This window comes from Rhea pennata, chromosome 10, assembly GCF_028389875.1.
Source record: "Rhea pennata isolate bPtePen1 chromosome 10, bPtePen1.pri, whole genome shotgun sequence".
In the NCBI taxonomy this organism is placed as follows: Eukaryota; Metazoa; Chordata; class Aves; order Rheiformes; family Rheidae; genus Rhea; species Rhea pennata.
Genome location: NC_084672.1, coordinates 16,918,187 through 16,932,171, shown reverse-complemented (window position 1 = coordinate 16,932,171; position 13,985 = coordinate 16,918,187). Strand labels below are relative to the sequence as shown.

Genomic DNA, 13,985 nt, shown 5'->3' with positions numbered 1-13,985 from the left:
AATAGAAGATTCTCTGAATAGACCCTTCGGGGAAGGGATCGTCTCTTTCCTGTGAACTTATACAGTGTCTAATACGGTTTTGGCCTCGAGATATTACTGTATTTTAAAAGCCTCAAAGCAGTAATATTCCATAAAGTCATGCATCTGCACATGGCAGGAGTTTCTGACTTAAGGACTTAAATTTTAGTCACATAGACAGATGGAAGAAGTAGAAGCAAGAGGGAACAGAGACACCTAGCAAATGAGTGATTTGTCCATGATTACAAAGCAGATGCACTGCCCAACTGCATATTGAATCCAGATTTTATATTTCCCTATCTAGTATGTGATCTGAAAAGTCACTTACCCTGCTAGCATTCTCAGCCAGCTTATCATTCAAAACAGGCCTGGACTTTGCAGATGTTCTGTCAAAAAGAAGTGATCTGAAAAGGAGACAGTAGCCAAGTAACTTTGTGAAGAACAGTCAGAATATTTGCCAACCCAGGATATTTGTGGGTTCAATAAACTGATTGTTTAGTGCTTCTCTATAGTGTAATATAGTATCTGCTTTGGTGTTTTACTGTATCTCTAGACTACAATAAATAAACCACTGAGAGTCACTTCTGTGGAGAATTTGAGAAAACCACTTCCTTGGAATCCAGGCGTGTTCAGTGTCCTCGTCTGGCTGGCTGAGAAGGCTGCCTGGCATCCTGGCAGAAGCTGCTGAAAAAGTATCCAGTGTATCTTTGATTTTTCTGTGCTTTTTTGCATCATAAATGTAAGCAGTGTTCAGCCAAAGTTTCTGAGCTTGCTTGTTTTGCACAACTGTTAATATAACTGCACTGTTTTTAACCATGACACAACTTTGCCCCCTGAAATCAGAGAATACTGGACAGTGTAACACAGGTACTGAATCTGATAGAACACCAGTATGTAAAGGTGATTTCTTCTGATCAAAGTCCTTGTGTTTCTGTCCCCATCCTGAACAGCGCTGCGGAGCCGATCGGGACGGTCCATCATCAATGGAAACTGGGCAATTGATCGACCTGGGAGATACGAAGGTGGTGGGACGATGTTCACGTATAAACGCCCAAATGAAATCTCCAGCACGGCAGGAGAGTCATTTTTAGCTGATGGCCCAACAAATGAAGTCCTTGATGTCTACGTAAGTTTCTTGTATTCAGATTTAGCTTCTTGATAGAAAGTATTTGTTCCAGTTATTGTTAACATGCAAAACTAAAATCACATTCAGTAACAATACATTAATAGTTTGTTCCTTTAATCTTAAAACAGCATTTTTGATGTTTTCTGATTACTTTCTGTTACTCCCAGCTTGCTCTAAAATGTAGGAAGTCTAAAAGGCAACAGGTGCCTTTTGCTCTTGGACTTTATAGATGCAGTAAAACCAATTTTACTTGTTCAGTAAAATCAGAGGTAGATCTTAAAGGTGTCTATAATTTTTGTGAAATGGATTTCCTCCAGATAGTTTCATACTCAAACAGATTTGGCATAATTTAATTTTACAGTGTACTGAAGCAAGTAACTAGATCAGACAAGACCTCTTACAGAGTGATACCATCTCAGTTTTCTTTAAAAGAAAGACAAATCCAAAAAACTGTAGAACATATGAGATAGAATAGGGCAGTTTTAACAGGAAGCTGTACTAGAAAATCATAGAAAACAGCCGTTTGCGAAAGAAAGAGGAAAAAAGAGATTGACTAGGAGAAGGGAATTCAAGATAGTGAAAAACCTATTTACTTAGCTGGGACAGGTTTTTACTTCATCATATTGAAATTTGAGTATAATTGGGGCTAATTATAACTTATTACAAGATAAGCTGTGGTGGTTATCACATCTCTTTACGTGCTGAGTTCAAGCCCCAGTGGAACCAGCACCAGGAAATCGTTGGGAGGTTGGCCTAGATGATCTTCAGAGGTCTCTTTCAACCTTTGTGATTCTGTGTCATACAGATCTTCTGTGCACAAAGTTGTTTTTTCTTTGGTTATGGACTTTCACGTGCTAAAATTTCGTCCAAAAAGGCAGTTTGAGTGGTGATACTGGTTGTTTGATCCAGCCAATTTTGTTGCCCACAAGGGCAACAGACGGTACAAAAGTGAGCATGCAGTGTTGTTTCATAGAAAAACAAACAGTAACTGCTTCAATTCCTCAGCTGGAAAGAGCAAAATGTTGGCACAGTTATTCCCTGTTTGTTGCTGTATGTCTTATTAAAGCAATGTAATAATCACATAAGCATTATTTCTATTTGAATTATTTCTGATTGACTGCAATGTGAGACTGGAAGAGCCTGGGGAATTAGGTAATAGGGTTGCTAAACGCCACACTACAAATTCCGTGTTTTTTAAATTATATCTGTGTGCTCTTATGTAAAGTTATATGATGGTGTGAGCTGAGGTATTTTTATTGTCAATAAATTGATACCTAATACATGATGACTGCATTACCCAGAGAGGAAAGGATCAGGAAGTGAATAAAAAAGATACTTCCAAGTAAGTGTCATTAGGGGGGAAAAAAAACTTGAAATCTTAAATCTATTGTAATTAATTTAGGTTTTTTATTGTTATACTAGTTTATTTAGTTGTAGTCTTTTTTACCACCTTCTGAAATGAAAACAACAGAGCTGATGTGATGGGCATCATTTCAGCAATTGCTCTTTGGCTGCTACTGCAGATTGCCACTTACAATTTGACTGCACTCTTATCTGAGATGTTACTGGTTAGATGTGAGGAGTACTAGGACTCCTGATAAGCTGACGCTCAATATCTTTTTCAGAACAGTAGAGGAAGATGAAAAATGGAGAATGTTAGATGAAAGAAAATCAAACATCAGCATGACACAACCTTTCCCATGTGGTTTTGGAATTTCTAGTTGCACTGATACAAACCCCCTTTTCAGTATTTGTCTCACAGTTCCTGGATTGTATAACTCTCTTTTGAGCCATACTCTCCATCTTTGCACTCTCCATGGAAAAATGAAGAGATTTGCTGATGATAACTCTCAGTGGCTTTCTGTATGTTCTTCCTCATATCATACCATCTTTCTTTTACTCTCAAAATAAACAGGAAAAAAGCTCTTTAAGTTACAGCAGATTTTAATTAGCAAGGTAAAAGAGAAACAGGTTTTTCACAAGTGTGCAATATACATTGCTTCAAAGACTTAGGTCCACTAACTCAAAACTATTACTTAATTCCATAGTATGTACTGGAAGGCTGTGGCAATATATTATTAGGGACTTCATCAGTTACACTCTTTATAATGTGCCTGTAAGTTGTTTTGGGAAATATGATGGGAAAAACATAGAAACCATTGGAAAAAACAACTCTGACAGACAGTATTACAGACAACATATTATCAGATAGTTCAGAGAAGTAAATGATCTCCATGGGACAGGGTTTAATAGTGATTAGATTTGGCAAGGAAAAAGTGATTCTGAGACATGGAAGAACAAAGGGCTGAATCCTTAGTTGATATTAATTGGTGTAACGAACTGGTGTAACCTCGAGAGCAAGGGTGCTTTGCTGGATCAAACACCCAGTGGCATAGCAGGACTTTTCAGCCACTGCTTTGACAGAACGGAAGGATTAGTGCAAGCTCTGGTATTTGTTTTAAAAAAAAAAGAAGAAAAGAAAAAGGGTTTTGAAACGAAACTGCAATCTGAGGCTTCTGCCAGACCAATCCCCATTGGAGGGTTTAGCCCTTTTAAAACAGCAATGTCAGTAGAGGCAGTACTTAAGTAATCAAAGCTCAGCTGTTGAAATTAGCAGCTGATAGTACCCTTATAATTATAATGTAAATATTTTCAGTCCGTCATTATCAGCATAATACAGCCCCACTGGGAACAGAGTGTGTTGCTAACACTTTTAAAAAGCTTTTGTCAAGTTGCATCCTGCTCAGATCTTATTAGGCAATTCTACTTAAGTAAGCACACAAGAAGTTGCACTGAACTTCAGGGGCGTACTTATATCTGTTTACATGTAGGTTGCACAGCAGAGTTTTAAAACCATTCAGTTTGGTTTTCATGTATAAGGGAGAGAAACTTAAGGTCCCACCCATATTTCATATGGAGCATTGGAAAAAAGAAATGTTTTGGCTAGCTGTAAAGCAGTGGGAATCTGTTTGCATGTACATTAAATCTTAATTTAGTTGAAAATCCATTTGAAAGGTTGCAGGAGGGTTGCACGGTGCGTTCTCCAGTTGCTGGAACCAGAACAGAGGTCTTTGCAATCTGTTCACTTGATCATTACTGACCAGTGGTTATGGTGAGAGCTACACAAATTACTATTAGTTTCTGCTGGCTGATTACTAAGTCTTCACAGGGTTGTGTATAGTTAGCTATTCACTGATACAAGGAACCATTTTGTTTATGAGATGGTACAAATGAGGTAACACACGTGCTCCCTGGCCATGCCCCATTCAAGTAGAAGTGATAAACAAGAGAGTTAGCTAGAGTTGTAGTATGAGCGCGGAGGTATTTATTGGCCACTGCTTTGTTTCCTCCTTGCTCATCTTTCCTGCAGCATCTGTCAAGCTCCTTGTATCTGAGTTGGCAGTCGCCAGACGTGCCCGGTAGGTCCCTCGCGGCCCGGGTGAACCTCTTGTGCCACCTGGTGGCGAACGGTGACGTTCTCGTTGGTTACGTTCACACGGTCTGCACTGGTGCCCAGGGTTCAGGGAAGCCAGTTCTCTGCCATCGCAACCTAGTTCAATTTGCAAACATTATAACCTGTTTTTTTTTCTTGTTTTTTTTTTCAGAAACAAATAGTCTTTTTGCATTTTTGGAGGCAGTCACTAAGCAAAATTTCTGTCGTTTCCGTTGTTACGCAGTTGATTAGTACAAGTACGTTTTTAGGCATTAGTAATATGACAAGTAGAAGAAGTGAATATATGGCTGTTTTTCTTTTTAGATGATACACCAGCAGCCTAACCCAGGTATACATTATGAGTATATCATTCCAGGAGACAATGTCATTAGTCCTCAGTTGCTTGCTCACAGGAGGCCAGGTAAAATGCCACTATTTCATATTATTAAACATATTCTGTTACCTAATAAATTAATGGAGAAATTAATTCCATTAAGCTCAGTCTTTATATGCTGCTGTTGATTTGGGAGAGGCACAGAATTCACCCTACTTCAAAGAGAAGTCTGCTTAGGTCTGGTAACTTCAGCAAATTTACACTGGCCTGTGTAGCAGCGAATCTGGTCTCATATTTCTACTTTCAGTAGTAATTCTTTAGTTAAAATCTTAAGCGTAGCTTTTGCTCAAGTTTGAGTATGGTGTCCGTATGTCAGAAATGAAACAGTAAGAGTTTTTCTCTTAATATATTGAGATACTTTAAAACAACCCTTCTCAGTTTTTCTTTTTCTCTCCCAACTGGAGAGGATCAAACACAAAATTGTTACCTTCCCAAGCTGGAATCTGGACCACTGATGCTCCTAGTTCTATGCTGTGGAGATGTGCTCTGTGTGTTAGTGTGAGGCTCTGAAGGAAAGTAGAAAATTGGCAAGTGACTTTGGTCCTACTTTTAATATTCATGACTTACCTTGACAAATTTTGGGGTGTGTTTGCAGTCTGTTTTGTTAGGAGGAACAGCTGTACTGCAACACAGGCGGCACAGACTACAAAGCATGGTACAAAGACAAGCTTTGGGAATTTTGAACACTAGTGCAGTAATTACAACATGGTTGTAGACTGCTCAGTTTTTAATGTATTTGCTGGCTGAAGCTTGGTTGTCTTAATTGAAAACAACACAGACTTCATAGAACAATACTAGGAAGTCTGTGTATAGCAGATGAAAGCTGCTTAAGATTGAAGTTTAAGAATGCTCCAGCATTGTTACTATTAGTAGTTGAAAACATAGACCGATATTTGTAAGTGAGGCTCGTTATTTTAATTTTTTGTTATTGTCCATCATCAGGGGAGCCCTTGAATGGTCAGTTAGAAATTCCAGAAAGTACAAATCATGAGGATGAGGATTTGCATAGGGAGACAGACACTCTCACTGGACAGTCAGCTGGAAGTTTTCCAGTTATTCAGCCAGGAAGATTTTCTTCTCATCAGCCAGAAAACCAGGTGCCTGCTGTGCAGCCACCAAGACAAAACCGGGAATACAACTGGAAACAGATTGGAAAAACTGAGTGCACCACTACGTGTGGGAGAGGTAAGTGCTTCGTTCAGCATGCACAGAAAATAGGTGACCTGGGAGGTTTTCACCCTGGGAGAGGAGAAGCATGGAGGGAAGAAGCGCTGGGGATACTCAAGCAGCTCTTGCATGCGCTGAGCCAGCTAGGACCCAGTGCTTACTGATTTTCTTTACAAGGAAAAATCTTATCTCTAGTATTAAGTGTTCTTATCAACAGAAACAATAAATATGAAGTGCAAAACATTTTAATTAATTAATTTAAATTTGAAGGGAATATATGGCATCTGCTTCTGAAAGGCTGTATGTAAGGATTTTGTGGCAAGCTGCTCTCTCTCACACCCCTGACACACGGCTGCTTTTCTTGAGACTCTTTGGCATTCTTTATCCTTTCTTTGAGCCTCTCAGCTTTGTCAGGTGCTTTTTGTATCTCTGTCAACAGTTTTCTGATCTTTACAGGAAGATATCACAGGGATTCCACCAGACATTTCCTTGCCTAGTTGAATATTGTTTTCAGAAATAATGTGGCTTTAGAAAACTGAGGTTTTCATAGGGGAGGAGTAGGAAGGAAGAGGAGAAAAGAGACTCCTAATTAGTGACCTTTTTGAGAGGTGATGCATACACTATTTTAATCTTTCCAGCTAAATCTTTGCCTTAAAACATTCACAGTGATCACAGAAAAAACAAAACATGACACTAGCAGTTGTTTGGAAGAAGATGTTCTTGTAATCATAAGAGTGAAATCTTCTGTACTGCATATAGCCACCATCACTATACCTGAAAAATCACAGAGCTAAGAAATACAGACCTGCCAGTGAAGGAACTCAGCTGAGAAGATTGTCACCAGATCTCCTACACTGACAACATCTGCTTCTCAATTAAGGTCATTCTGTAATGAGAGGATACTTTGCAAATTTGGTCCAAGGCCAGACAAATAGTTGTGTTACAGCTGAGACAAAAACAGCAGTATTGATATTAGCCAGAATTACTTCCAAATTGCATACACTTTTGTAAAGATAGTAGAGATACTCTTTTGGGAAATGCAGTCATTCTTTTGCAACAGAAAGTATATCTCTCTGCATAAAAGTAAAGTGTTCCTGAAGTGGGACAGATGCAGTTAGTTTTATGTCGGTAATGTATTCTTGAGAACATGGCGATTAGAGAGATATGACATTTGTTTTTGTGGGGATGGGGAATGGGTTTAATTTTCTTTAAATACACATTTTAGTTCTCAGGAATAAAATTGAACTAGAGCAAGAAGGTTAAAGGATATGTAGTATTCTAATCTGCATCTGTATTATCACAGTAATGAATTCCAATAATTATTTACAAAGCGCATAATACTTAAATTTTCTTTTCCTTTCTTCTTTGTCCTGGACAATATATTGAGAAATCTGTCTTGCTTGGAGAATTTGCTATAAAAGTGTTGCAGTGCTACACTACAGCAGATAAAGTCAGATAACACTTGCATGTCAGCCTTTTTGTGGAGAAAAGAAGGGAATGTAAGCCAGAATTATTATATAGAGGTGACTTTGATACAAGTCATATGGGCAGACTCTTTAATTGCACCTGATTATTGCTTAGCAACAACCAGTAAGCATCACCAGCTGAGATTCTGGATTATCATATATGTAGCGAATTTGTATATTCAAATTACGAGGCAGGTGTACATACACATCAAGGTAAGCCTATTTTTTCTTGGCTTCGTAGGGAGACTGCAAGAAGTGTGGAAGTCTTGGTTGTGATTCTTACAGACCTTATTGGCATTTGGGCATTGTTTTTGCCATGTCTGCAGAGATTTGGTAGCCACTGTCAGCAGTATTAATGAGAGCTGAGTCAAAATGATAATAGCAAAATTGTAGAGTACATAGAATAACTTTCAGCCTGAAACACGCTGAATTTCCTGTATGAAATTAAACAGAACTGTCAAAAGTAAGTATCCCTTTTCCCTTGATTGGAGAAAGTGTGCATTTTCAGATTAAATTGATTTTTTTTAAAAAATGGACCTTGAGAGGAGCATCTTGGCATGACTAAGGTTGTACAAACCTTCCTTATGATCTTGACCTGGGAAGCCTTAATCAATCTCTGATGCTTCTAAGGCATTTTGAGCCAAAGTAGCAATATAGGTTGCTAAAAACAGAGTGAAAAAAATCACATCAAAAAGTTTGCACTGTTTAAAACATCTTAAAAAAGGAAATCTGAAGAGTGCAAGCTGCCTATTCCGAAGATCATCTCCTTAGATTTCAGAGGATCAGAGATTCCAGAGCATGTTCTGCAGTATTGATGTGAGTTAGCTGGTGAGGTGCAAGGCTTTCCTTGATAAACTTCTTGAGCAAATATTACTTTTGTGGAAATCTTAATTTTCTATCCTGAAATTGCAGTGTGTCAGCCAAAAGTTACTGTCAAGCAGGACCATCTATTTTATTCAAAACAGTAGATACGGTGTAAAATTATTACGGAACTTCAGTGTAATAATATCTTGAATACATGGCTGAGTGTATTGATCTCTCTTCTTCCTATTTCTTGCTCACAAACACAAGTTACCTGTAGATTGCAGGCAAAGGAAATTGGTTTCTGTAAACCCAGGATAAGATGTTTGAACTGCTAATTTCAAAATATGTTAATACAACTGAAAACTTGTAAGAATTTAGCACTCACCGTTAGAACAACAGGGATTTTGAGCTTCAGGAGATAAGAATGTGCAGCTAGTTAACACCAGATGATAGACTTAGACTGCAAGTTCAAGTGGATAACTAGAACTAAAATGCTGGAGAAAACCAAACATCAAGGCAGTGGCCTAAGGTCTCATGTCAATAATCTCATGAATCAGTATCACACCCAGTGTAGGTTTTGGTAAACCCACATTTGAGGGAGGTGAGCTTTAACTCTCATAACCTAACACTTTTCTACACTCTTTTTTGACAAATACTACCTCCAAAAAAAAAAAAAAAAAAAAAAAAGGGGGGGGGGGGGAGAAAAAAGAAAGATGCAGCTGAATGTTCTGTGCAAATCACATCTCTCTCTGCATTCAGGAACTTGGCTGCTTCTGCCTCCACCCAGAGTTGTGCAGTTAGGCCTTTGTAAATGTGTAGTCATATATTTTTGGTCTAAGGAACAGGGAAATAAGTTTAGTAGAAAGATGAAGTTTCTGCACTGATAATTTGTGCTCTGCTTTCTCATGTCTAGTCAGTAACATGGAAAAAACGCTTTGCTGAAAGACTGTGGTCCTACTGCTACTTGGTCTAGAGACACTGTATACGTGTTTTCATGAGGTACGGTGGTAGCTTTCCTAGTTAAGCACAGATGTTTTGGAAAAGAACAATGTGAACACAGTATGAGTCCTGTTTAAAAAGTGCTTCCTTAAACCACCTGTATTTTGCCTTTTAACTGCTTCTAGTTCCAGTTGCAGACACTGAGCATTAGACATACCTGACTGTCCTCAGGTTGTACACTACATTTCCTCAAATTCTGGAGTATATTAATATCAAAGTCAGTCAGTAAAATTTTAGTTTAGAAACAAAGCTTTTACTTAGAAAAAGCAGAGATCATCCATGCATTTCAAAGACAAAATCTGGGAAGGAGAGCTAGTAAAAGGAGTGTAAGCATTCCTGGAAATGTTTGTGGGAAGAAGTGAAAACTCTGTATCTGCTTTTCTCCTTAAATAACATTCCGTTCGTCTTTATTACATTCTGTGGTATAAACTTACTTACGGCCTAAGCTAAATGTTTCTCTTTCAGTTTGCAGTTTATTTTGCTGTGTGTGTTTTTTTTCACTGCCCACTTGTGAATGTCTGCACTATGAAGGCTTCAACACCAAAAAATTATTAGCCATTTGGAGTTTGTTGTTGTAGGACAGACATCCTAGAACAACTAAAATAGCCTCGTTTTTATAAGGCAGTGGATAGCATCAAGTGGTTGAACTGGCAGTTGTGGACTGCATCTTGAACCCTTCTGTTTGGCTGAGCCCTGGTTCTCTCTTAACCAAGTGGCTCCTGTTACCTTGGAGGTGCCTCCAGGCTTCATGTGCTGTTGCTCTGTCAGATCTCATGGGAGGAGCTGCCTCACTTTATCCTCTTTGAGTGCAGCCTGTGCCTTAAAACGGATTATCTAAGCCTTTGAAATGGGGTTGCTCTTGCTTTGCGTGATGAAAACAGGGCACAGAGAGAGTCAACAGAACTCAGGACTGTTTTCTAAAAAGAATTAAAAGAAATTCTCTGTAGGAAAAGATTGGAAAACTTTTATAGAAATGAGAAAGAGATTCTGTGTGGCTGAAGGAATTACTGAGACAGGAACGCAACTCAAACAGTTCCTTTTAGTAGATTGAAAACGTTTTGTATAAATAGACTCTTTCATTAGCACCTTAGCGCCTTGCTCTTTGTCATCTCATTTTAGTAGTTGGTTTTCAACAGTAGTGAAGGAAAAATTCTGTCTTTCTGCTCTAGCATGAAAATTGTTTATAATTATGTATGAGCATTAAATACAGAGAGCTGTAATCATTAGCAACTCTACAGTAATGTTTAACCTGTAAGCTTCATCTTATGAAGGTTCTCAAAACCCAGGTGAAGTGAGTAATATTCTTGTATCTTCACTCATGACATGAAACTCATGACAGGACAACAGGAGCCTGCATGAGAGGGCTGGATGACTGTTAAATCCTTCTTCCTCCCGATCCTGTGTTCCAGCCACTTGGCTGTGGGTTTTGAATTGCCTGAAGAGCTGGGCTTACTGTTTGTAATCTCTGCACTGTAACGATTTCAGACAGGCAATAGTATGTTTTCTCAGCTGTTCCTGCAGTCCCATGCTGTACTTTCTGTATACAAAGCATTTCCCTTAATATTATAATACAAACAGTGTAGAATTCAGCTTTCACTTGTGTTGGGGTATTTTGGATAAAATCTTGATCTAGATATCCTCTTGTTACGTTATGCTTTTCTTTTTTGCATCAGTGTTGGATCCTATTGCTATGAAAGGTTTATATCGCAGGATCATTTGCAGTGCATCACCTAATTCTTGTTTTGTCATTTCAGGGTCACAGTACCCAGTTTTCCATTGCGTCAACAGAATCACTCATGAGGAGGTTCCTGATGGTTACTGTGACAGCGGCACCAAGCCTGTTCCAGAAGAGGAGGCCTGCAACCTCTTCCCATGTCCAGCTTTGTAAGACATTATGATTTGAGTGAAATAAAGGAAGTTTTGCACATGGAAGAGGCTTTTTTAAGTAGGAAACTAATTTGAGCCACTTAAGTATTTTGCAGTTGTTTCATGAAGTGCAGAGGGTATTCTCCCTTAGTTATTGGTGGCCTTCTCTTCACGGGTATTGATAGTATTCAGAGAGCATGAAAGGGAAGTTGGCAACAACTGAGTCTAGTAATTTCTCAAAGTTTGTGTGATTGTTCAGGCACGCACCATACCTGTGGTCTCTCTACAGGAATATTTTTTTCCAAGTGGCAGGCTTCTGCATGTGCCTGTCCAGAGAAGGGGCTCTGCCAGGTATCTCGCTGCAGAGTGGATCAACGTGCTGCAGACCCTACTGATTCATTGCATGGTATCATCATTAAAGATTAGATTGGCCTGGTGGCGCTCACAGCAACCATTCCTCTCTCTTTGCTGGGAGCTGGTAGTTCTTCAACTCCAAGGCTGTATTCCAGCACTCCGAGTATCCCACTGGCTCAGGTGTGATTTTCTTCTGAAAAGACACCTCCATGAGGAGACTGTGACTTGGAACAGCTAAGCAGCTACAGCTGTTACTAAAAAGCTTCTTGGAAATAGAAAAAATTGTCCATTCACCCAGGCTATGTGTCAAGAAGAGAAAGGAGTTAGACCTAGTAGCTATTACAGAGATCCTTTGTTTCAGGTCAGCACCTGTATTTTCCATCTTTCTTGTGGTTAGGTTCTTCAGTGCTTCTCCTCTGAGCAGTTACTGGCCTCTCTTTACCCCACAGAAACTGTTAATGGTGCAGTGCTATTTGGGTGTTACAGCTGCCTGACAAGGAGTCTGTCTGTTAGACACTCAGAAAAACTCACGAAGCACTTTCTGTGGAGATGTCTTCTGTCACTAAATGTTTTTCCCAGCTTTTTCTTTGTAACAGCTCGTGTTAATTCAGCTTCATTTGTTCACACAGAATAGTACCAAGAAGGATAAATTAAGGCAAATACTTACTGAAAAGAATAAAGAGATTTCACTCATTTCCCACGAGAATTCTGAAGTAAAGTGTGTAAACAGTTCAAGTACTTCCCTTATTTGTATATGTATGCATACTTGAAACTGAAAGGGGAAAATATGTATTTGTACAAAAGGGAGTAAGTCAATACCGTAAAATCTTTACTGGAATTAGAAGAATATACTTAGGGATTTTTTCATCTGTAAACTTAAATGTATTTACTCATTGCCTAGTGTTTGCCGTTCCAGTTTTATTGGTGAGTTAGTGCCTGTAGACATTAGAGGCTTTTTGTGCCATTGCCTTTCTGAGCCTTTCTGGAGCCTTGCTGAATTGTGTTCAGAAAAAGTCTGTAAGCTTTATGCTTGTATAAAAGCATCTATTTGAGATGTGTCATTAAAGTAAAGAAATACAGATTCTTAAAATACAGATAGTAATTTTTAGTGGATTGGTTAATGTACTATTAATTAAAGTATTACTGCTTGATTTTTGCACTGTCAATAAATGCTAATGATAAATAGTTTAGTCAATTGATATATTAAAATCAATGCATAATTAATACATACATTAATGAATGCCTTTTGAAGCCGTTGTGCAATCTGTATGCATACTGATTAGTATCAACCACTACAAGTAACCACTACTGGTTGTAAGTATGTAATGGTCTCTTCATAAAGCATTAGGTTAGGCATGCAGAAGTTTGTCTCACTTATTGAAGTCTTATTATAAGACGCTGTCCAAGCTTCAGAATCCTGTCATTGGAACTGCGCTCGGATTAGTATTACAGGAATCTTTAGAAAGCAAATTGCCTTTTTTTATATATATATTTCTTTCCTTTAGCTGGGATATAGGGGAGTGGTCTGAGTGCAGCAAAACATGTGGTCTTGGTATGCAGCATCGGCAAATCTTGTGTCGGCAGATGTATGCCAATCGTACCTTGACCGTTCAGCAGTACCGCTGCCATCACCTGGAGAAACCAGAGACAACCAGCACTTGCCAGCTGAAGATCTGTAGTGAATGGCAGATTCGGTCAGAGTGGACTTCAGTAAGTATGATTGATTAATTTAGGGTATAAAACCTTACAAGAAAACAGGAATGTTCTCTCAGATATTGCTAATCAAATGTGAAATTTGGTTTTGTTTAAAACAAAGAACTGGAATGTAGAAAATACATTAGTTGAAAATAAGTATATCTTTGTTTAAAAAACCTGTGAGATTATGACCATGAAAATTTACTATTTGTAACCAGAAAGAAACTGAAAAAGAACAATTGCGTAGAACAAAACAGATATATGTACAGGGGCACACAAGCTTTTTTAAAAAAGGTGTTTTTTTAATTCTGTGTGAAATAAAGTTGGGAGGGAGCTGATAGGTTTGCCTGAGGCAGCAAACTTACTGTTGTTTTCCTTAGCACGTAGAGTTTTGTTCTAGGTCTTCAAGTTAACCTTACAAATGTGTTCCCAGGGAGTCAGTAGTCGCTGTCACTATATTTGATGTGAGGCTATGCCAAAGCTCTTGGATAGCCTGGATAGTGCAAATTTTAGCTCTAATTTCTGTGCTGTTTACAGAAAGTTTGGCGAAAAGACAGCCATCCTAGATACTCACATGGCCGTCATGTAAAGGGAAAAAGTACCCTGGTGATACCCTGGTGGGTTAGGTGTAGCCATATGCAAGTCTTTTAGCCATGAAACTAA

At 38.6% G+C, this 13,985-nt stretch overlaps 1 protein-coding gene across 2 annotated transcripts in view; it reads left to right on the top strand.

Moving 5' to 3' along the window:
* Positions 1 to 13,985, top strand: part of THSD4 (thrombospondin type 1 domain containing 4) — a 412,524-nt gene that overhangs the window by 369,169 nt on the left and 29,370 nt on the right. For both annotated transcript variants that reach the window (XM_062583614.1, XM_062583615.1), the window contains 5 exons: positions 969 to 1,144; positions 4,902 to 4,998; positions 5,914 to 6,156; positions 11,162 to 11,291; positions 13,133 to 13,337. In XM_062583614.1, the coding sequence (XP_062439598.1) occupies positions 969 to 1,144; positions 4,902 to 4,998; positions 5,914 to 6,156; positions 11,162 to 11,291; positions 13,133 to 13,337 (851 nt within the window). The remainder of the gene's footprint in view (positions 1 to 968; positions 1,145 to 4,901; positions 4,999 to 5,913; positions 6,157 to 11,161; positions 11,292 to 13,132; positions 13,338 to 13,985) is intronic.